Source organism: Rhinolophus hipposideros (assembly GCF_964194185.1).
Source record: "Rhinolophus hipposideros genome assembly, chromosome: 14".
In the NCBI taxonomy this organism is placed as follows: domain Eukaryota; kingdom Metazoa; phylum Chordata; class Mammalia; order Chiroptera; family Rhinolophidae; genus Rhinolophus; species Rhinolophus hipposideros.
The window spans coordinates 27,623,910-27,647,735 of record NC_138060.1 but is presented as its reverse complement, the minus strand read 5'-3'; the positions used below and the strand labels follow the sequence as shown (position 1 = coordinate 27,647,735).

General features: G+C 44.4%; 1 protein-coding gene across 1 annotated transcript in view; it reads left to right on the top strand.

Moving 5' to 3' along the window:
• The window catches only part of LOC308507355 (uncharacterized protein C3orf20), a gene marked incomplete at both ends in the record, with an annotated part of 95,166 nt that overhangs the window by 29,510 nt on the left and 41,830 nt on the right, over positions 1–23,826 (top strand). The window contains 6 exons of the mRNA XM_081072202.1: positions 943–1,074; positions 5,806–5,929; positions 7,315–7,567; positions 19,198–19,501; positions 20,715–20,822; positions 22,132–22,274. Coding sequence (XP_080928328.1) covers positions 943–1,074; positions 5,806–5,929; positions 7,315–7,567; positions 19,198–19,501; positions 20,715–20,822; positions 22,132–22,274 — 1,064 coding nt within the window. The remainder of the gene's footprint in view (positions 1–942; positions 1,075–5,805; positions 5,930–7,314; positions 7,568–19,197; positions 19,502–20,714; positions 20,823–22,131; positions 22,275–23,826) is intronic.

Here is a 23,826-nt window from a genome sequence, read left to right as displayed (position 1 = left end):
ATAACTGCACATGTGAACCATCCAGGAGCCCTACATGTGAGTTGCTCTGCCACATCTGACAATACCTGTGCATGTTTGGTATAGGCCTTTACTTCCATAATCTTTATCTCATCTGAACCTAAGATTAGCCTTTCAACTATTTCACATGGGAGAATTTGTGCTTCAGAGAGGCTCAGTGGCTTGCTAACAGAAGGCAGGACTGGGAATCACCCCTCGTCCACAGAGTTCTCAGTAAGGAGTGAGTGGGTGTAAGGGCAACTTCCTGTGTTCCTGTCTGGGACCACTATGTAGGAAATCCCACCCTTTTGGAAGTGGTGAGAACGTACTTCCTGTGGCTCCTCCTCAGGGGAAGAATGGTGACATATTTGGTGACTGTAGGGGAGGGGACTGAGCATGTGTGGCTCTGCCCCTGCTGTGTTCCCTTTCCTCACCTGCACCCCCTCCCCCGGGGAGGGGTATGTTCTGGTGCTCCCTGCCATGTCCTCAGCTTCCCAAGGCTGCTCTGTGTGCTGCAGAGCCAAGCTCATAGTCAGATCTGGTGTCTGGGTGGACACGCCGTCTGATTCAGGGATAGTGTTGGCCTCTGAGCCAACCTGCATCCCCATCCAGCTCCACCAGAACCAAAGCTGGGCTCACTTGCCAGACTCCCGTGTCTCTTTCGCAGTTGGTTCCAAGCTTGGGTTGGAAAGGGAAGGTGCAGGGGCAAGAAGGCATTAGTTACTTTTTCTGCTAACCCCCCAAAGAGAGACTGGAGTTCTTCTGTCTTCTCCCTGAAAGCTAAATTCCAACATAAGAATCAGAAAGATTTTACACCTCCCTCAGTCCCAAGCCAAGAGGGGTTTTGTGCTTTGTGCTGGGTCAGGAAGGGGGGTGTATGTGTGTATTATGTGGGGGGGAGGAGAGAAGCAGGGGTCTGCTGAGTCCTGGTGTCTTCACCTGCAGGTGAATGAGCAGATGAAGCTGACGGTGCTGGGGCAGGACTCCATCACGGTCACCTTCACGGCCATGAATGAGACGGCAACGCTCACCGTGTCGGCCAACAGCTGTCCCCACAGGGTAGGACACGATAAACAGGTAACGCAGGCCGGGCACCGAGGCCCAACGCCGGGGTGTCTCGATGCTTTTGCTCCTCCTACCCCCACCTCCCACCTGCACCCCATGCAAGACCCTCCCTCTTTCTCTGCCTAGTGGATTCCTACTCATCATCCACAGCCTGACCTTAGTACCTTCTCTGTGAAGCTTCTATCAATTAGGAGCCTTTCAGTTGTGACAGAATCCGGTGCGGACTGGCTTAAGCATAGAAAGAGACGACACTGGCTCAGTAAACTGAAGTCTGTCAACAGGCAGCTTCGGCGTGGCTGCATCCAGGCTCTGCTGGTTCCATCAGATCTTCTCATCTCTGAACTGTGCTTTTTGATTTTGGCTTTATTCTCAGGGAGTTTCTCCCTATGGCGACAGGAGAGTCACGAGCATCTCTGGGCTCATTCTACTACCAGCTTTGGTCTCCCCAGGAGCAGGAGGGCTTCTGTTTCCTCAGTGCTCCAGTAGAAATGCCGACACCAGCATCATTGGCTCTTTTGACGGCCCATGTCTGAAATATTCTTCCTGTAGCCAGGAGTGTTGTCACTGTCACTGACCAGGCTCGAGTGTCACATCCATCCTGGGAGCCATGGGGCCCTCAGCACCAGTTATAACAGCTGGGCAAAGGATGAGGCAGGAGTGTTTTCCTAAAGGAAAATCACGGTGCTGTTACCAGAAAAGGAGAGAGAATGCTGGACAGAATAACTGCCAGTGTATGTCTCTGTCACTCCCTCAGCCATCTCAGGTAGGGTATGCTTCTCCCTCTGCCCGGCCCTCCCAGCTGTGACTCACCGTCATTCTAGCACTCTTTTATGTACAAGCCAGTCTTCTCCACCAAACTGGGAATTCCTTGTGCTGCCTATGATGTCTGTTGTCCCAGGGCCCAGAACAAGGGCTGCTTCAGATTAAGTACTTACTAAATATTTGTTGGTGGGTGAGAAAGGGGAGACTGGAAGGCCAGTTCCTCCATTTGCTGGGTCTTTATGGATCCTACTGTGTGCCAGGTCCTGAGTCAACACTCCATCTTTCTCTATGGAGGATGAAGGGGACACAATCCCTGATCCCTGAGGAGTTTATAATCTAGAAGAGGGCAGTTGACAGCCCCCATGAGACTGGGCTGACCCAGGGCTCATTGATGGAGCAGGTCACTTGCATTGCACACAGAGCACGTTGCTGGGAGGGGCTCACTCCGGAAGGCTCCATGAAATAGGAGCAGATAGACCATTCCTCTCAGTTTGCTCAGGGCCAGTCCCTGTTTACACCTGTCAGCCTGAAGGAACTATTAACAGCACCCCCTTTTATTCTCAAAAGTGTCCCGGTTTGGATGATCAATTATATGGTCACCCTGAGCAAGACTCTTGCACTGTGGGGGCATTGCCACCACATGCCACAGGCCCACAGACTCATAGAGCTGACAGAGCCCAGTGTCCTCACTTTACATGGGGACACAGGAGGCAGTCATTTGTTAGGGACCCATGTTGTCTGAATAACAAGGTGTACACAGAACATCTGTGTTTCTCCTGGAGAAAAGCGTTGTGCCTATTTTTCCCATTGCATTTTCATTTCAGCAGCATTTCCATTTCATTAATTCATTAACTAATTCAATAAACATTTATTAGCATCTGCAGTGTGCCAAGTTGGCATCTGGGGATGTAGAAATGAAAGAAGTCGCATTCTCTCTAGTCTCTGAAATACTTTCAGTCTAATGGAAGGGGCAAAATTATCAGTGCCAGTTGTATTCCAGCTTGATGGGCATGGTGCGACAGAGAGAGGAGCTCTGAGGGAATTGCCAAGGTTCATGAAAGGGGGTCTCATAAGAGCGCCCAGGAATCTCAGATGCCTGTGACTTCAGCCTGTACTCTTACTTCAAAGAGCAAAATAACCCCAGGATTTTGAGTCCATCTGGGCTGAGGTGAATGATCGTGGTTGTTGATGAGTCCATTCTGTTAATTTCGTTCCATGCTGTTCCTCTAAAAGTCAGTATTAAGTGACTCAGTATGTATGAGGTCACATGTATGTTTCTTGAAAACCTCTTTAGACTATGTAAAAAAAAACTGTGTGCTTATTAAAGGCAATAGATACTAGAAAATTATTCTTTCCCATAAAAATTGCAGTAATGCTTCACTTTCCTGGAAACCTCTTGTCTGATAATCTGAAGTTTGGAACACAGCTGAGAACCAGGACATAAGCAGCTAAAAACCCCCATGAACAGCCAAGAGAAATCACTCTAGGTCCATGAGCTAAATATGCCCTCTAGGCCTAGGAAAGCAATTTAGTAATTCAAGACTGATTTTTTCTATCTTAAGTGAAACCTTAGCCAGCTAAAACTAGAAGTCCAGAGCGGTGCTGTCCAGTATGGCAGCCACAGGTTGCAAATGGCTATTGAGCACTTGCAGTGTGACAGAGATGGGTCAAAGTGAAAATACATGCTGCATTACCAAGACGTATGCATGAAAAGACAATGTATAATTTCTCCTTAATCATTTATTTTGATTCCTTGTTGAAATCATATTTTTACATATCGGGGTATATAAATATGTTATTGAATTAATTTTACCTCTTAAGAACAGTTTTAATGTGGCTACAGGAACATTTGAAACTATACCTGGAACTCACATTGTATTTCTACAGGACCATGTGGGTCTAGGAGAAAGAGTCTTTGTAAGAGAAGCTCCCAGTGTTGTAGAGGCTGGAAAGTTATTGAAAAGGACATTGACACTCAAAAAACACCACGGTCTTGGGGACATTTAGTGTAGGGATAAACAGACATTGAAACAGCAGTGTATTCTAGATGACAGTTATTGATGTTGACCAAGAAGGCTGACTTGTCAAAAAGCATCCAGGTCGGAATCCCTTCTGTTTGAGAATGCAGGGAACTGTACTATAAGTTACAACTTTCTAACTAGGTAAATAACAGCAAATGAAGAAAGAACAGATTTACTGTAGGCAACAGGATTTCCAAACATTGACCTCAGCTGCCAGATTAAGCATCTTGAAATATTTTACACGAAATCCTTGAGACTCAGAGAATTGCCTCCTGTTGGATTCTTGGACCATGAGAGCTGCAAGAAGCCCCTGAGAAAATTTGCCGAGTGCGGGGGCTGGCAAAGAGCCTGCGCTAGGAAAAGACGTTGTGCCTTGGGCCAGTCCCTTCCCTTTCTGAGCCTCAGTTTCCCCATCTGTATCGTGATGTATAAGGGCCCACTCAGCTTTCACACACTCCCATCCTAGGACTTCTACAATCCATTCAACTACATCCCGTGTGTGTGTGTTTGGGGCTAGTTATCACTCATCAGCAAAGTCCATGACAGTCTAGAAAAGCTGATGGTGGGAGATAGGGTAGCCTCTTCCCTCAAAGTCCCTGTCACTGGGAAGCTTGTTAAATGGCTTCCCCAGACACCCATCTCCCTGGAAGGAGAGCGGCAGGCAGAATGGCAGTCCCAGCTTTTACGGCCCTGCGGCCAAGCTGCTCACTAAATATTTCTATCAAGGCAGCACTTTGGAAGCGAGGCAATGCCTCAATTTAAATGCTTTATTAGCCCATAGTGCCACCTCAAATCCTTTTCGGAAGGAGGCTAGGTATAAATTACAAATAAATAAATAAAATTAGCCCAAGAGCGGCAGCTGGGGCCAGCAGTTGGAAGGATGGTTGAGGTTTTGCCATTAATTGGGGCATCCGTTACAGAAGTCCTGCCTGCAGGGTAAAGAAGGACACGTGGGCTGACTCATTGTTCTTCAGAAAAGTCTGCCCACCACCACCCCACTCTCTCCACCGGGGGCTTCAATTCCACGGAAGAAAACTGTTTTTCACACCTCCTCTGTGTTAAGTGGGAGATGTCAAAAGCATGGTTCCTGCCTTTAAGGGGCTGACCAAGTTTAGGATAAAGAAGGTGAAAAATGACCAGGACCTAGGGGAGAAAGAACCGAAATGAGCAAAAGTGCAAGTTTAGCATGGTGAGTGATTGCTGCTGGCTGAGGACATCGGCAAAGGCTTCCTGGACAAACCCTGACTGCCATTAACTCTGGAATCTGAGCCTAGTTGTGCGGTACTATTTGAGAGGTTGAATTGCAGGGCAGCTCCAGAAATTGCCTCACCACCCACAGGGGTCCCCAGAGCCAGAATGGCCTTTCAGGGTAACCCCGAATTGAGGCAGGAGGCCTGGGCCTTTGTGCTCACAGATACCAGTCAATCTACGTAACCTTGGCCAAGGGCAGTTTCTCAGCTGAGATGCTCTGGCAGCTGGAGGCAGGAAGGGCATTCTGGGGGAGGCAAAGGCTACAGAGAGGCCTTTATCCATCTAGTTATTCATAATGCACCAAGCATTAATTGAGCACCTTCTGCATGGTGGGCACTCAGACACAAAGGAAACCCAGACAGCCTCTGCCCTCTGGGAGCTCACAGTCCAGTCGGGGAGACAGGCTCAAATGCATCCAGTTACTTCACAAAGGGCTAACTTCTATCTTCAGGCTGCATAGAGAGCATGATGATGGGGGTCCAAGGAACAGTTGTGCCCAGTAGAGTCAGGGAAAGCCCTCCAAGGAGAGGACGTTTGAGTCAGGTTGCCCCAGTGTGCAGGAATTCACTGGGTTGAGGGGAGGAGCTGTTGTCCGAGCAAGACGGGACAGCACCTCCTTCAAGCCAGAGCAAGATCTTCTTGTTGCTGGTCTGGGCAGATGGCCTCTGGTGGGGCAGGTGACAATGCCCTCCCCCTGGCCTCTCCCCAGGTGACCCACAAGGCCAACAGCATGAACAGAAAGATGTCTAAGATGAGCCGAGCCCTGGCAGAGATCAAGAAGCGGTTTCAGAAGACATTGTCTCAGTTCATGAATTCTGTCTTGCTGGCAGCGGGTAAGGGGACAGAAAGGTCAGTGACAGCCTATCTGATGGCTTCACAAAACCTAGGTCACTGCATGTCATCTCCAAAGACAGCTCTTTACCATCCCAGAGAGGAGGGCGTGGCAGGGAGATTTCCCCACTGGTAGATGGGATTGCTGGGCTCAGTGTGAAGGGCCCAAGGCCACTTGCTCAAGGCCACTCAGCTAATAATGGTGGCCTTCGCCACCTTCAATTTTTGAGCACTTTCCCAGGTGTCTTTAATATCTCCATGTGATTATCTGATTTTCCCGGGCCTCATCGTCTTTCTGTATCTCTCTCTGTTCCCACCCCCACACCTGGTTTACCTTTCATCTCCATTTCCCATATGGTCCATCATCCATTGGCAAGCCCCATTTCACTCTCCTTGTGGAAGATCCCAGCAGAAGAGAAAACAGCAGCTGCCTCACCAGGCTGTCTCTGTTAGCCCACCCATCTCCCCCAGGGCCAGTGTGGGTGGTCTCAGGACCCCTTCCACATTGGGACTCTTCTTCTCACTGCTGGTGGACCTGGGGACAAAGGAACATTGACCCCACCCCCCACTCCATGTCACCCCCTGATTGGTCACAGAGGGGCTGTGTTCCTCCCACAGCCTCCCTGGGCAGGTTCTCCTTGTCCCTAGAGACACAATTCAGCTGTGCCCCTCCTCTGGGAAGCCTTCCCTGATTCCCCAGCAGAATGGGTCATACTCTTCTCTGGGCTCCCACAGCACTTTATACATGCTCTCATTATAAATCTTTACTATCTAGTGTGAATATTTCTGTTTGCCCATCCCCCCTATACTGCCAGTAGGAGTACCCAGAGGCAGGGAACACTGTTTTGGTGGTCTCTGTATGCCCAGCACCCAGCATTCAATAAATGTTTGGTAAGTAAACAAAGGAATGAGAGGTCCCTGGGCTCAGAAGTTTTCCAGTCTAGTAGGGAAAATAAAATAAGAATACAAACAAATACAATATAACAAAGAAAGTAGATGGAAATGGCTTAAACCTAGAGACACAGGAAACAGTATTCTCAGGAGGGGAGCAGCGTGGATGCACTGTGCACCCACTCTACACTGAGTGCTGTGGAGAACACAAAGCTGAATGAAACAGGTCTCTTGGGGGAAGTGGGATCTAAGCTGGGTCTGGATGAATGAATAGGAATGACATTGATGCATTCTTACATTCAGCCAGCATTTACCAATCCATTAACTATAGAGCACTGTGCCAGACAACAGAGGAGAGGCAGCCTGGCAGGAGGACCTACCAGAGTGAAGGAGTGGCGAGGGAGATGAGCTGAAGGGTGCTCACCTGCAGAGCCTCACGGCAGGGAGGGAACGCCAGGCTGCCATGGAGAGTGATAGCAGTGTCTTCTGTTAACAGGCTTGCTCACCATAGAATATCCAGTAAAGGAAGGGGTGGAAATGACTAAAACCAGGATGAAAGCCTGGTCCTATCCTGAGCGGGCCACCAGGCTAAGTCCCTACTCAGGAGAAGTCATTTCGTTACGATCTCAGTCAGCTGGACCTGAATCCTCAACTGGAGAGTCTGTGAGGGAAGAGCATGGGTTTGCTCCTGTGAGCCCCACTAGGAAGAAGACCATCAAGATCCAAGCCAAAGCCACGGTCACACCCAGGTGCGCTTGAGTCATTGTTTTCTCCAGCTTCTGTCAGTCAGTGTGCCTAGTGGTACAGGAGGTGGGTGAGGCGGAGTCCCAGTGAGTCAGCAGGGCGGAGCAACGGAGCTCACCAGGCCAATCAGATTCAGATATGGATGGAGGGGGCGGGCTCAACACAGGAAAGACCGTGCCTGCCTGAAGGCTGCAAGGAAGGTGGACCCCCTCACCGGGAAAATGCCAACTGTCCTCCAGTCCTTCTCTGGAAGCTACACACCTTAGTCTGCACCCCCCCACCAGGTATGTGTCTGAGGCCGAGTCACCGCCCTTCCACTGGAGCCCAAGGTGAGTGCCTGCGAGCGAGTGAGTCTGTGTGCTGGCCGGTTAAGAGGACCTCTGGTTTTCCCGCAGCCTTCCGGCCCACCTGAACGGTCGGAATCCCCTCTATTTTCACAGCCAGATGTGTGGGGGCTCCTCTTCTCGGCACCAGTACTCCAGGCTGGGGAGCCTGGTGTGGAGGCTGGGGTCCTTCACTCCTCCAGGGTAACCAAGGAGGCCGAGATATCCCTCCTGAGTCTCAACCACCACACACGGGTGGGGCCCGTTCAGCCTCTCCACCCCTCCTGCCAGTCTCGCTGTGGCTTCTTCTTTATATTTTTCATTAAATATAACTTCTATTTAGCTAGACTTCAGATGGATGGTTCTCCAGGTTGATTGTTCGATAATTTAGTTGTAATTTTAATGTGTTCACAGAAGAACTCAGGCACAGAGTTTATCTACTCTGCCATCTTGGACTCCCCCATAGAACACATTCTTAAAGCTCTGACATTGTACAAATTAGCCAAGTTTACATAGCTCTTTGGGAACAGACTTTATCTAAGTAACTCAAACTCTCAAAACCTCAGCTTCCTTATTTATAAAATGGGCATACTAATTCCTGCTCTGTCTCTCTTCTCCCTGTGTGCTCTTCCAGGTTCTTACGAAGAGCTATTAGATATACAAAAGTGCTATTAAAACTTTAAGTGCTGCAAAAATATGGAGTAGGGTGCTTATGTATTTCCAGGTTAGAAACATTGGTGGTAAGTGAGGAAGTAACTGACAAATCCGTTTGTTACACCAGAGCTACCTTATCATATTCTTGAATTAGGTTTTCCTTAGGCAGCGGGCAATCAGGGCAGCAAGGGGTTCATGTGGGAAGCTGGAAGAGAGTGCTCCCTTTCCAGAGGTATCAGTGAGCTAGGGTGAACAGAACTTGTAAAAAACCCCTTTCCTAATCTTTTTTCCTTTACCAGGAGCCATAGAGAAGATGCTGAAAGCAAAGCGCTGGGCAGGGGAGGCAGTTTCCAGCTATAACAGCTGTCCTATCTGGAGAGATAGACAGCCCAAGTCTGGGAGCTTGGGGAGTTGTTGGAAGGGGCTATAGGCATGCAAACTTAGGAACCAGGCTTTCAGCACTGCAGAGGCCAGAGCTGGCAAGTGGAGGGTGGGGCCTGTTCCATATGTGTGGGCCTGTCTGAAGAGTAAAGAAAATTCAATTAGAGTGGAAAGAGGACAGCTGACGAGCCCTGACTAAAGAGGTGGAGTTGACATGTAGGACAAATGACTAAGAGCTGGACAAGAGAGAGCAAGGGGGGAGAACCTTCTGACAGGAACATGGATCTATGGTTGAAAGGTGTGTGACCCTACAGGGAGGGGACTGGAGAAGTAAATGTCAACCTTCTGCTTCTCCTCCCTCCAGTCTCCGGCTGGTACCTCCACTGGCAAAACCCAACCAGAGTTTCTCAATGCCTATGCAAGGAAATGAAAATATACTTCATTTCTTCCTTTTTGGTTTCTTAAAAAGTATATTAAAATCACTGTTCTGAACTTTGCTTTTCTCACTTAACAATATCTTTTAGGGATTGTTCCATGAATTTCTTTTGACCTTTTGCTACCTAATATCCACGTATAGATGTTTCATGATTGATTTGCCCAATCCTTTTTTTCTCATTCTAAGCCATCCTGAGGTCAAGAACCATATATATTCATCATTTTCATATTTGTACAAATATATCTAAATAAATTTCTAAAAATGGAATTGCTGGGCCACAGGTCGTGAATTTATAATTTTAAGAGATAGCACCAAATCTTAAGGGCTATACCAATTTGCATTCTCATCAGCAGACTATGTTACCTTAATATAGTTTTAATATGTGTTGCTCTTATTATAAGTGAATTTGAGTATCTTTTCATAATTTTAAAAAAATTATTATGATAAAATACGCATAACATATAATTTATCATCCTAATTATTTTTAAGAGTACATTTCAGTATTTCAGTGGTATTAAATACATTCATAATGTTGTACAACCATCACCACTATCCATCTCCATAACTCTTTTCATCTTGGAAAACTGAAAAGAGTTTCAGTACCTGTTAAACAATAACTCCCATTCTCCCCTCCCTCCAGCCCCTGGAAACCACCGTTCTACTCTCTGTATGAATTTGAAATGGAATCACACAGTATTTGTCTTTTTGTGACTGGCTCATTTCACACAGCATAATGTCTTAAAGGTTTATCCATGTTGTAGCATGTCACAGGATTCCTTCCTTTTAAATGCTGCAGTGTATGTACATACTACAGTTTGCTTATCCATTCATCTGTCCATAGACACTTGGATTGCTTCTACATTTTAGCCCTTGTGAATAGTGCTGCTATGAGTATGGCTGTACAAATGTTTCTTTGAGCCTCTGCCTTCAATTTTCGTTATATATCCATAATGGATTTGCTAGATTCTATGGAAATTCTATTTTTTAATTGTTTTGAGGAACCACCATACAGTTTTTCACAGTGGCTCTACCATTTTACATTCCCACCAGCAGTTCACAGGGTTCCAGTTTCTCTACATCCTCACCAATACTTGCTGTTTTCTGGGGAGTTTTTTGTTTGTTTGTTTTGTTTTTGATAGTCGCCATCCTAATAGGTATGAGGTGTTATCTCACTGTGGTTTTAATTTGCATTTCCCTGCTGATTAGTGATGTTGAACATCTTTTCATGTGCTTGTTGGCCACTTGAGTATCTTCTTTTGAGAAACGTTAAGTCCTTTTCCCACTTTTAATCGGGTTGTTTGTTGTTTTGTTGAGTTTTAGGAGTTACATTCTAGATATTAATCCCATATCAGATATATGATATGCAAATATTTTCTTCCATTTTGTGGGTTACCTTTTTACTCTGTGGATGATATCTTTTGCTACCCCCAATTTTTATTTTCATAAAGTCCAATTTGTCTATTTTTAATTTTGTTCTCTGTGCCTTTGGTATTATATCTGTGAAATCATTGCCAAATCCAATATTGTGAAGATGTTCTTCAATGTTTTCTTCTAAGAGTTTTATTATTTCAGGTCTTACATTTATGTCTTTGATCCATTTTGAGTCAACTTTTGTATACGTTGTTAGATAAGTGTCTAACCTCATTCTTTTGCTTGTGGATATCCAGTTTTCTTAGCACCATTGTTGAAAAGACTGTCGTTTTCCCCCACTGAATGGTCTTGGTACCCAGGTCAAAAATCATTGGACCGTATATGTGAGGATTTATATCTGGGGGTCTCTATTCTGTTCCATTGGTCTATATGTCTGTCGTTATGCCAGTACCACACCGCTCTGATTACTGTCACTGTGTAGTAGGTTTTGAAATCAAGAAGTTTGAGTCCTCCAACTTTGTTCTTCTTTTTCAAGGTAGTTTTGGCTATTCATGGCCCTTTACAGTTTCATATGAATTTAGCTTTTCCATTTCTGCAAAAAAAAAAAAAAAAAAAAAAAAGGCTGTTGGAATTTTGATAGGTAGTGCGTCTGTATATTGCTTTGGTTAGTATTGCTATCTTAACAATATTAAGTCTTTCAATACAAGAACATGGAATGTGTTCCATTTATTTGGGTCCTAAAATTTCTTTCAACAATATTTTATAGCATTCACTGTGTGAGCCTGTCACCTTCCTGATTACATTTATTCCTAAGTATTTTGTCTTTTTTGATGCTATTATAAATGAAATTATTTTTATAATTTCCCTTTCAGATTGTTTGTTGCTAGTGTACAGAAATATAACTGATATTTGCGTGTTGATCTTTTATCCTGAAATTTTGCTGAATTTGTTTATTAGCTCTAATTGTGCGTGTGTGTGTGCATGCATACACGCACACACGTTTTAGGGCTTTCTGTATATAAATCATATAATCTGTGAATATAAATAGTTTTACTCTTTCCTTTCCAATTTAGATGGCTTTTATTTCTTTTTCTTGCCTAATTGCTCTACTTAGAACTTCCAGTACAATATTGAATAGAAATGGTGAAAATGGGCATCTTTGTCTTGTTCTTGATCTCTAAGGAGTAAAGCTTTCAGTCTCTTTCACCATTGAGTATCATGTTAGCTGTGTTTCATAAATGTCCTTTGTCATATTGAGGAAGTTCCCTTCTAATCCCAATTTGTTGAGTGATTTTATCCTGAAAAGGTGTTGGACTTTGTCAAATGCTTTTTCTCCATCAATTGAGAGATCATGTGGTTTTAGTCTCTTCATTTTATTAATGTGATGTGTTGTATTACACTTATTAATTTTGGTATATTAAACTACCCTTTTTTTTGGACAAATCTCTCTTATATAATCCTTTTAGTATGCTGCTGGATTTGATTTGCGAGTATTTTATTGAGAATTTTTGCATCTCTATTCATAATGGATATTCTGTGTTTTTCTTTTCTTATAATGTCTTTCTCTGCTTCGGTATCAGGGTAATGCTGGCCTCATAGAATGAGTTAGGAAGTTATTTTTTAAATGAGTTTGAAGACAATTGGTGTTCTTCAGATGTTTAGTAGAATTCACAAGTGAAACCATCTGGTCCTGCACTTTTCTTTTGGGGAGGTTTTTAAATTACGGATTCAGTCTTTTTACTTGTTAGAGGCTTATTCAGATTTTATATTTCTTTTTGAGTCAGTTTTAGTAGTTGTATATTTCTGGGAATATGTTCATTTCATTTAAGTTATATAATTTGTTAATGTACAGTTCACAATATCCTCTCATAATTCTTTTTAGTTCTGTAAGGTCAGTAGTAATGTCTCAACTTTATTTTTGATTTTAATAATTTGAGTCTTCTCTTTTTTCTTAGTCAATCTAACTAAAGATTAGTCAATTTTGTTGATCTTTTCAGAGAACCAACATTTGTTTAGTTGTTTCTGTATATTGCTTTTTGCAACTTAACCATTATTATTTCCTTCCCTCTGCCACCTTTGCGTTTAATTTGTTCTTATGTTTTCTAGTGTAAGGTTAGGTTAGGTTATTGATTTGAGACCTTTCTTCTCTTTTAATGCTATGCCTCTCTCTCTGGGTACTGCTCTCAATGTATCCCATAAGTTTTTGTACGTTGTGTTTTTGCTTTCATTAATGTCAAAGTGTTTTTCTAATTTCCCTTGTGATTCCTTCTTTGATCCATTGTCTACTTAAGAATGTGTTGCCTAATTTCCACATATTTGTGAATTTTCCAAATTTTCTTATTTTTAATTTCATTTTTTAGAGAAGACATTTTGTATGATTTCATTCTTTTTTAATTTATTGAGACATTTTCATGGGTGATTATATGGAGAATCTTTCCTGGAGTCTATCCTGGAGAATGTTCCATGTAAGAAGAATGTGTTTTCTGCCGTAGTTGGGTTAAATGGTCTATATCTCTTAGGTCTAGATAGTTCATACTATTCTACAAGTTGCCTATTTCCTTGTTTATCTTTCATCTAGTTCTGTCCATTATTGAAAGCAAGGCATTAAAATATCCAACTATTATTATAGAATTGTCTGTTTCTCCCTTCAATTCTGTCTGCAGAATTGCAAAAACTATCTGAAGATAGCAAAAAACTATTTGAAGGTTTTGCTTCAGATAGTTAGAGGCTCTACTGTTATATGCATATATGTTCATGATTGTTGTATTTCTAGAGAGGGTGACCTTTTTCTCAGTATAATGCCTTATTTGTCTCCTGAAATAATTTTTTTTTTGCTTAAAGTCCTTTTTTTTTGGTCTGATATTAGTTTAGCCACCACTTTCTCATTTTTGGTTATTGTTTGCTTGAAGTTTGTTTCTATCCTTTCACTTGCAACCTTGTTGTATCTTTGATTCTAAAATGCATCTCCTGTAGAAAGCATATAGTTGGATCATGGGTTTTCTTTTAAATTCTGTCAATCTCTGATTTCTGTTGAAGATTTTAATCCATTTGCATTAAAAAGTAATCACTATTAAGGAAGGACTCACTTCAGCCATTTTGCTGTTGGTATTCTATAAGTCTTGTATCTTTTTTTGTTCTTCAATTCTTCCATTGTTGATTTTTGTGTTTGTGTGTGTGTGTGTGTGTGTGTGTGTGTGTGTGTGTGTGTGTATCATGTTATGATGGTTAATTTTATGTTTCAACTTTACTGGGCTAAGGGATAACTGGGCTAAGGATAAAACATTATTTCTGGATGCATCTGTGAAGATGTTTCTGGAAGAGATTAGCATTACATTCAATTAACTGAATAAAGAGATTCATCCTCACCAACGTGGGTGGGCATCATCCAGTCCACTAAAGGCCTGACTAAAACAAAAAAGCAAAGGAAGGGCAAATTCCTTTTCTCTCTTGTTGAGCTGAGAACTCCATCTTTTCTTGCCCTTGGATATCAGAGCTCCTTTCTTGGGTCTTTGGACTCCAGGATCTCCAGCAGCCTCCCAGTTCTTAAGCCTTTTCCTGGGACTGGGAATTACACAATTAACTTCCCTGGGTCTCAGGTCTTTGGACTAAGATTGCATTGTACTGCTGGCTTTCCTGGTTTTCCAGCTTGCAGATAGCAAATTGTGGGACTTCTTGGCCTCCGTGACCATTTGAACAAATTCCCATAAATTTCCTCTGATCTAGACCTAAATCTAGATCTAGATTCTGTTGATTCTGTTTCTCTGGAGAACCCTGACTAATACATGCAGTTTTTTTGATTTCCTTTTCCATATATATTTTTAGTTATTTTCTTAGTTATTATTCTGGGATTTACAATAATAATTTCGTTTGAATTAATAACAACTTAGCTTCAATAGTATACAATATCTCTTCTATACAGCTCTGTACCCTTGCCATATTGTTGTCACAAATTATATCTTTATGAATTTTTTGCCCAATTAATATAGATTTATGATTATTATTTTATTTGTCTTTTAAACCATATAGAAGAAAACAGAGGAGTTACAAATTAAAAGTATAATAATATTGGTTTTATATTTACTTATGTAGTTACCTTAACCAGTGTTCTTTATTTTTTCACATAGTTTAAGTTACTGTCTAGTATTCTTCCATTTCAATCTAAAGCATTCTCTTTAGCATTTCTTGTGGGGCAAGCCTACTAGTGACGAACTCTCTCAGCTTTTGTTTACCTGGGAATGTCTTGATTTCTCTTTCATTTTTGAAGGATTAATTTGCTCAAAATAGAAATCTTGGCTGAAACTTTTTAAAAAATTTTTATTGGGGAATATTGAGGAACAGTGTGTTTTCCCAGGACCCATCAGCTCCAAGTCAAGTCTTAGTTTTTTTTCAGTCTAGTTACAAAGGGCGCAGCTCCCTGGCCCATGTGGGAATCGAACCAGTGACCTGGGTGTTAAGAGCACTGGGCTCTAACCAACTGAGCCAACCAGCCGCCCCCTGAAACATTTTTTTTTTTCCTTTCAGCACTTTAAATATGTCATTCCACTCCCTCTGGCCTCCATGATTTTAGATGAGAAATTGGCTGTTAATTTTATTAAGGATCCCTTATATGTGATTTACTCTTGTTGCTTTCAAGATTCTCTTTGTCTTTCAACAATTTTATTATAATATGTCTCAATGTGGATCATTTTGAATTCATTCTACTTGGAGCTCATTGAGCTTCTTGGAGAAATCTCAAATTTGAAGAGTTTTTGTCAACTATTTCTTCAAATATTCTTTCTGCTCCTTTCTTCTTGTCCTTCTGTAATTCCCATTATGTATAGGTTGGTATTCCTGATGGTGTCCTACAGGTATCTTAGGCTCTATTAATTTTTCTTCATTCTTTTTTCTTTCTACTCCTCAGACTGGATAATCTTAATTGTCCTATCTTCAAGTTTGCTGATTCTTTTTTCTGCCTGTTCAGATCTGATGTTGAATTTTTCATTTCAGTTGTACTTTTCAACTCTAGAATTTCTGGTTGGTTATTTTTATAATTTCTATATTTGGTGGGACATTGTTTTCCTGGTTTCGTTGAGCACATTCAGCATAATTAAGACAGTTGACTTAAAATCTTCGTCTAGAAAGTCCAATATCTGGATTTCCTCAGGGAGAGTTTCTCTTCATTTCTTTTTTATTTTTATTTTTTTTAAATAAATTTTATTGGGGAATATTGGAGAACAGTGTGTTTCTCCAGGGCCCATCAGCTCCAAGTAGTTGTCCTTCAATCTAGTTGTGGAGGGTGCAGCTCACTGGCCCATGTGGGAATTGAACCCGCAACTCTGTTGTTCAGAGCTCGTGCTCTAACCAACCGAGCCATCTAGCTGCCCCTCTTCATTTCTTTTATTCTATAAATGAGCCATACTTTCTTGTTTCTTTGCATGACTCGTAATTTTTTTGATTGAAAACTGAACATTTTGAATATTATAATATGGTAACTCTGAAAATCAAATTCTGTCCTATCTCCAGGGTTTATTGATGCTGCTTATAGTTTGTAATTATATATTTGTTTGGTGACTTTTTCTAAATTACTTTTGTAAAAACTGTATTTTTTATTTTGTGGTCACTGAAGTCTCTGGTTAGCTTAGTGATCAGCTAATGAAATTTGACAGGACTTCCTGAAATACCTGGAGCCAAAATAAATAAATAAAAAAAAATACTTTTCCAATCTTTGCAGATTGACTCTTACATTTTGGAGTACTCCTCCAGTGCTTTTACCTAGGCTGTTTAAACTGCTTTAGCCTTCACTTCCCAGTTATGCAGAGCCTAGAGGTCAGTCAGAAGTGAAAGCTGAGGGTGTTCTTGGCCTTTTTTAAACATGGTTCCAACCCTGAATGTGCATGTGCCCCTTTAGATTCTCTGGTATATATGGGAACCTTTCAACGCTTTTATTCCCCCATGTATTTTTTTTGCCAGACTCTTTCTTTCCAGGCTCTTCAGCCAACCTACTATGTACCCTGTCTCTTATCCCTTACACCTGGAGGTTGTGTCTGGTGTATTTCCTTTTAAATGCCTTTAACAAAGACTGCTCAGAAGGCTGTTCCATCCCTGAGAAAGTTCCAGGGTGGGCGAAACAAAGGCAAGTTTCTTAGCCAACCCCTCAGGGAATTTCCTGACATGTCAAACCACACAACCACAATTCCTTGAGAACAAAGTCTGTATTGCCCTCTCTGGTACCCACAAGCCACACCAGGATCATGGGCTGCCATCCTCATGGATGCCATCATCCTGGGGAATTGGGGGGTGGTAGGTGGATAATTACAAAATTACACAATTTGGCAGTTTCTTTTCTTCACAGCATTTCCTTGATTATTGTAAGTTTCTAAATTAGTTTCCAGAGCTCTGATAAAGTTGATATTCAACAGTTTTTGCCAGCTTGATTGTTGGTTTAGTGAAGGGACATAGTTTTGAGGTTCTCTACTCTGCCATTTTCAGCAACATCACTCCTGTCTTCTTATAATTAAAAAAAATGATTTCTATATAATTTTCTGTGAATTGTGTGTTTATTTCCTTTGCCCATATTTTATTGGGTTATTAACTTTTTCTAATTCATTTACAATTCTCTACATAGTAGAGAATCTAGCGACTTGGCTGTAATAGGAGTTTCACATATGTTTCCCAGTTTGTCATTTGTGTTTTGTCTTTGCTTGTGATGGTTTCACCAACCAGGGTTCCTTTTGTTTGTTTATTTTTCTTTTATGTAGTTGAATTTATCAATCTTTTTCTATCATGACTGCTGGACTTTTGAGTCATAATTATAAAAGGCCTTCCCCGCTCCAAAATTATAAAATGATTCTCCTATATTTTCCACCAGAACCTTTATTGCTTAATTTCCCCACATTTAAAAACTTGATCCATTTCAAATTTATTTTGGTATATAAGTTGTGATTAATAAATCCATCCTTTTCCTCCCCAGATGTTCAGGGTCTTAAAAAAGAGATTGTCTTAAAGTTTGTTTAGCAAGTATCAAACAGCCTTTGAAAAATTCTTAGTACTAAATTACTTGCATTACTCTTGTTTTAGGATGACCTGGTTTCTAATCCTGGCCCTTGCCACTTAATTGATATATGAACTTGAACAATCCATTCACCCAGTGGGAGCCTTCTATTTTCTGATTTGTGAACAGTGATAATGGTTTCTGCCTAGCTTATTACACAGGTTATTCCAAAACAAGCCAAGACAATGTCTATGCCAAGAGCTATAGATGCTGTAAAATGCTAACCACAATGTAAGAGTGCAGAAATGATAAAAATAAATTCATAGCAGCACTTTATATCTGATAGTGCTTATTCCTATCTAAATACAACTCTCACAACCCTGCAACAACCCAGCACTGTGTCTGGTACATAGTAAGTTGCCTGTTAAGTACTTGTTTGGAGATTTATTATGTCTCTATTGAATATTTACTACTCTAAAGGGCTGCTATTTGTTCCAGAGCAAAACACTACAAACTCACAAATTCATGGAAATAGTGCTCTATTTGGATGGAGAAGTACGATTTCCAAAATAAATAAGTAAAACGTATAGTATGTTAGATAGTGAGCAATGCTAAGGAGGAAAATGAGGCAGGAAAGTGAAGAGTGTTGAGGGTAGATATGGCAGTCAGAAAGTCTCACCAAGAAGGTGACATGTACATAAAGATGTAAAGGAGGTGAGAAAGTGAGGTGTGTGGCTAGCTGGGGCAAGAGCCAAGCTGGCAGAAGGAGTAGCAAGAGCAAAGGCCCTGAGGTTGGAGGATAAGCAGAGGCGAGCAGCCAGAGTTCAATGAGCAAAGGAGAAGAATGAGAGAGGCAAAGGGGACAAGGAAGGGGGCCAGGTCCTGTACAGCCTTAAAGACCATTGTAAGGACTTTGGCTTCTATTGTCTGAAAAGCAAAAAGCCACTGGAGGATTTCAAAGAGAGTAGTGACATAATGTGATTCAGGTTTTAACAGGATCCCTCAGTCTGCTGGGTGGAGAATAGACTGAAGAGAGGGCAGGTAAGAAAGCAGAAGACCCATTAGGAGGTACTTGCAGGCATCCAGGCAAGAAATTATGGAGGCTTGGATCATGTTAATAGGAGGCGGTGGCGGGGTGGGGGGGGAGTGGTCAGACTCTGCATCTTTCCTGAATGTAGAGCAGACAGGCTTGCAGGTAGGTAGGATCAGATGGGGGGTGTGAGAGAAAGAACGGAGTTCAGGATGACTCCAAAGTTTTTGTTGAATGGATGGACAAACAAGTCAGGGGTTAATCCCCTTTTGCACCTGAGGATACTGAGGCGCGGAGAAGTTAGGAGACCCCTCCCAGTCGGTGCTGTACGTTGGTGGTGGAGGCCAGGCTCGAACTACCTGTCGCCTGGACTCTGCACAGTGGGGACTTGGTTGAAGTGGAGGCAATGCCTGGGGGCCGGGGCCAAGGCCCCACCCACTGAGCGCCTGCCCCCTTGTTCCTTCCTGCAGAGGGAAGGCTCCGGAGAGGCGCAGCCCCAGCAGGTGGGCAGCCTCGCCCTCTGACTGCCCCCTGGTGCTGCGGAAGCTCCTTCATAAGGAAGACCTCCGCACTGGCTGCAGATGCGTAGTGAAGGCACCCCTGGTCTCTGACATGGAGCTGGAGCGCTTCCTGTCGGCACCCCGGGACCCCAGCCAGGTGCTGGTGTTCGGGATCGTGTCCGGCCTGAGCCCCGCCAGCACGGAGCAGCTCCAATGGCTGTTCAACATGCTCTACAGTCACCGGCAGCAGGGCCGCGCCTCCCCCTGCATCCAGGTGGGTCCCAGGCCCAGCAGAGGAGGCCTGGGGTGTGAGGGTGGGGAGGCAGGTAGAGGGAGACCCCCATGCAGGGCTAGGACTGGCTGAGAGGTCGCCTCAGCACACAGTGAGGGCTCTGTGTACACTTCCTATTGTTTGTGAAGTTTCACCTCCACGTCTCTCTCTCCCACTCGTCCTCCTGTGCCAGGATGAATGTCACCACATCAAGGTGGGTGCCTTTTCTGACCTTGAGACGAGGTCAGGCCTATTGTTTTCTTCCAGAGCACTCACTGCAGTGTGTGGTTATGTACGGGTCTGAGTATTTGGAGCAGAGCCGCACTCACCACTGGATCCTCAGGCCGCAGGAATGTTTGTAAACAGTGGCCAAGGACCTACTGTGTGTTGGTCCTGTGCCAAGCCAGGGGCTCCCCCGTGGATTCAGACACTGGTGGAGCAGTAACTCGAGCAGGCCTGGACGAGGGCCATGAGAGAATAGCTCTGGGCGTGTAGGAGCAGGGGAACACGGCCCATACCTCTCAAAGGACAGGGAGAGCCCCCCAGGATGAGAGGGTGTTAGCAGGCGGGTGAGTGTCTGGCAGAGTCAGTGGCCTCTGCCAAGGCGAACAGGGGAAAGGCTGCTCGGGGTCCCAGTTCATTGTGGTTGGAGTCCCAACGGCCCATCCGTAGGGTCCAAAGCCAGAAAGCATCACATTAGCTGTGCTACTGCATCCATAGCACCCAGAAAGCAGGAGGGGTGGCCGGGCTCTCCGTCAGGATGTGGGTGCAATTCAGTGGAACTGAATGGATTTAATGACTGGGAGGTGGCCAGAGGGGCCAGCAGTGGGGTAGGGGAAAGAAAAATGCCGGAAATGGGTACACCCAGGAACACTGTTCCCACCTTCAAATCTCCTCAGGGCTTCTCTCAGGCAGAGGGAACAGGCACGTCCCGCAGGCCCCAGAGGGCCAGTCTAGTAGCAGATGTCACATGGCGGGGACAGTCGTCTCTGTAACAGCCTTCACCAATAGAGGGCCCTAAATGGATCTGGGGACCTTCTCTGGGATGACGATGGGAGGTGTGTGTGCAGGGGCTGAATGGCCCTTTTGAGCAGGGGTTGGGAGGGGGGGTTGTATGGGGCTCCCAGACTCAGTGGGAACCTGGCCCGGCTGAGAATGTGGGAATCGGAGTGCGTCCTCTTGGCATTGGGGTGACTGGCACTCATTCTCTGGGCAGTGCCGGCATGACCCCTACCGCCTACTGCTGTATGACCTGGACAGCCCCCTGCAGAAGGACCCGCCCCTGCTGGTGAAGAAGTATGCTGTGGTGCAGGGGATGGTTCTGGTGAGCTGAGCCCAGCAAGGGGGGAGGCTTGTCGCCAACTACCTGCACCCCCCCCCAACAGCCCCTCCCATTGCGGAGTCACATATGTGGGAGTGGGGAGACGGGAGGGCCGCGGGATCCTCTCCCCGCGCATGCCGAGGCGGTGCAGAGAGCAGAGGACTGACCAGAGTCACCCCGCCCATAGAGCCGGGGCTGGAGCCCGGCCCCCTGTCCCCAGCCTGACCCCAGGTATCCCCCATCCCAGGAGACTGAAGGGACGCTTACCAGAAAGCCAAACTCTCTTATCTGTTTATTTTAAATAACTTTTTACTAAAAACATTGGTTGTACGAACATATACCGGGGGTGCCAAAAAATGTATATGCGTGACTTATATTCATTTTCTGTTATGGGTGTATATTGAGTATTACAATTTGAATACAGTTGTTTTTTCTTAAAATGTGTATGCATTTTTTTTGGCACCCTCTATATACTCATTGTAGAAAATTTGGAAAATGCAATTTAGAAAATACTTCATCGTATTACCCAGATTGCCTCGTTTGTTCCCCCAACAAGGGTGCACCAGTGTGTCCTCATCCGGCACAGCTGTCGGCCCTGCGAACGCCCATGCTAACGTTTTGCTATCTGGCCTTTTCTGTCTCTTTTGGACTTTGGGGTCCTGCTTTTCTAATTAAAATGATGTGAGCACTGCATTCATAAAATAGTTGGTAACACCTGATTTTTAACTGCTATGTAAAAGTCTGTTATTTTTCTACCTGTGCAGCTTTTGTGGGGCCTTTTTAAGTTCTTTCTTTTTTTTTTTTTATGTCATGACAACACAAATGAGTATCTTTTTACAGAAATACTCATTGTAGAGGGTATGTAGAGGGTGGAGACACAGAGAGCTGTAGCATAAGATCCCTGCCTTCAAGGGACACCCATCCCATGGAACCAGCTGATCATGCATCAGAGTGGGTCAGAGGCAGAACGGACCACCTGCCTCTGAGCAGGAAGATACCCTTCCGGCCCCAGGGCCTGGGAGGACGTGTGTGTGTGTGTGTGTGTGTGTGAAGTAACATTTGAGCTGGTTGGTCTGGCAGGGGGCAGAGGCTATGATGATGGGGACGCCCTCTGACCTGGGGGGCCTAGACAGGAGCCAGGCTCAGCTACACCTCATCGGGTGACTTGAGGAGGGTAACACCCCTTCCCCAGCCACCAAAGAGAGGCCTGGATTCTGACATAAGTTCCGAGGGCCAGGGCTGTCCTGGCTGTCCTGAGATTCAGGGCTGACGTGCTAAGGGCCTGCCCTCTGTTTCTTTTTTCTGTCAGCAGATGTTCGCTGGGGGGAAGCTCCTTTTTGGAGGCAGCATTCTGAATGGATATGGCTTCAGCAAGCAGAATTTGCTGAAACAAATCTTCCAGGCACGACATGACTGCAAGATGGGCTACTTCCTGCCAGAGAACTACAAATTTAGGTAAAACAGAAAACTCCAACTGGAGGGGGGAGGGGTGCAGGAGACGGAGGAGAGGGCATTGTAGGAGAGGCACTGGTGAGCCAAAGAGGAGTGAGGTGAGGAGGGGGCAGAGATGGGGACTGTGGCCTCATCTGTGGACTGTGGTCCACAGTAGAAGCTGGTGTGAGAGGACTTTGCAGGTGGGAGCATGGGGGGGTGAACGAAGCCATGCTGTTGGTTTCTTTGGGCACAAGCTTGGGAAAAGGGCTCTCTTGGAGAAAGAGGGACACAGGATTGTTTGCCCAGCGCTGGTTTCCTGGAGGAGACAGATGAAGACGGGTTTGAGCGTCGTGCTACTACTCTGTTTTCCAGCAGGGCCACATAGACCAGGGTCATTCATGGAGTGATCTCAGGCTCTTGTAAAAGGAAGTGGGGTGGCCTGGCCTAAGTCAGCCTCTCGGCCTCTGGGCTCGGGCTTTTCAACCAGGTGATGGCTATATTAGGGTTTCAACCAGGCTGAAGGCTGTATTAGGGTTCTAGAATGCCTGGGACACATAGTGCAGCAGAAAACTGACTGGGTCACAGTCTGGAGACGAGGCTGGAGCTCCTGACCTGCTCTTTACTAGCTGGATGCCCGTGGGCTAATCTGTTTGCCTTCCTGATCCTGACCTTCTCACCTTTAAAGTACGGGCAGTACTGCCCACCTTACAGGGTTGTTGTGAGGATCTTATGAAAGTGTGTTTGCTGAAGTGCTTTATAAAACTTTATAAACTTTATAAAACTGCCTGCAGACATGGGCTTGGCACTAGTGGGGCAGGCAGCCCCCACTCCTACCAGGCCCCTCGACTCAGCTTTCCAGGAGTCCTGAGGCCAGTCTCTCCCCCATGCGCTGAGTTTGGACCTTGTCAGAATGTCTGCCTGAATCAAAAGAGGTTTGGGGGAAATTCTCTCCAGAGGAACCATAGAGGTCATGCCAGGACCTGGCATGCTTAATGGAGAAGGTGGGGTCCAGAGGAGGCTGTGGACGTTAGGAAGGGAAGATGCTGACGGGTGCAGAGAGGGAAGGCACTGAGATCCCAATGCCTGAGACTCAGAGTGGGGGCTTGGTGGTCCTTTAGTAGCTGTATGCACCAGGCAGACTCCTTCTCTCTCTGTGCCTCAGCAGGGATAAACAGTTTTCACCTGTATTGGGTTGTGAGGACTAGGTAAGTCAATACATGTGAAATGTGGCACATCACTAACATTTACTGAGATTACAAATTACAATTGCTAATGCTATTGTTGTTGTTATTATTATTATTACCAAAAAGAGTTCCAGGCTCTTAATTTGTTATATCCAAGGTTTCTGCAAGGACTTAACGGTATACTTATAACAGTTTTCAACAATTTTTGAGGAATGGTGAAGAAAGGATCAGAAAACCACACACACACAAATGGTATAGGTTCTTGAAAGGAGAGCAGGGCAAATTTCTGAAATCATAAACCAGTAGGACTCTTCCTAATTCTAGAAAGGCTTGTTAGATTGACAGTTTGAAAATACTTAGGGAAAAAGGGAATGGAATCTCTACAAGAA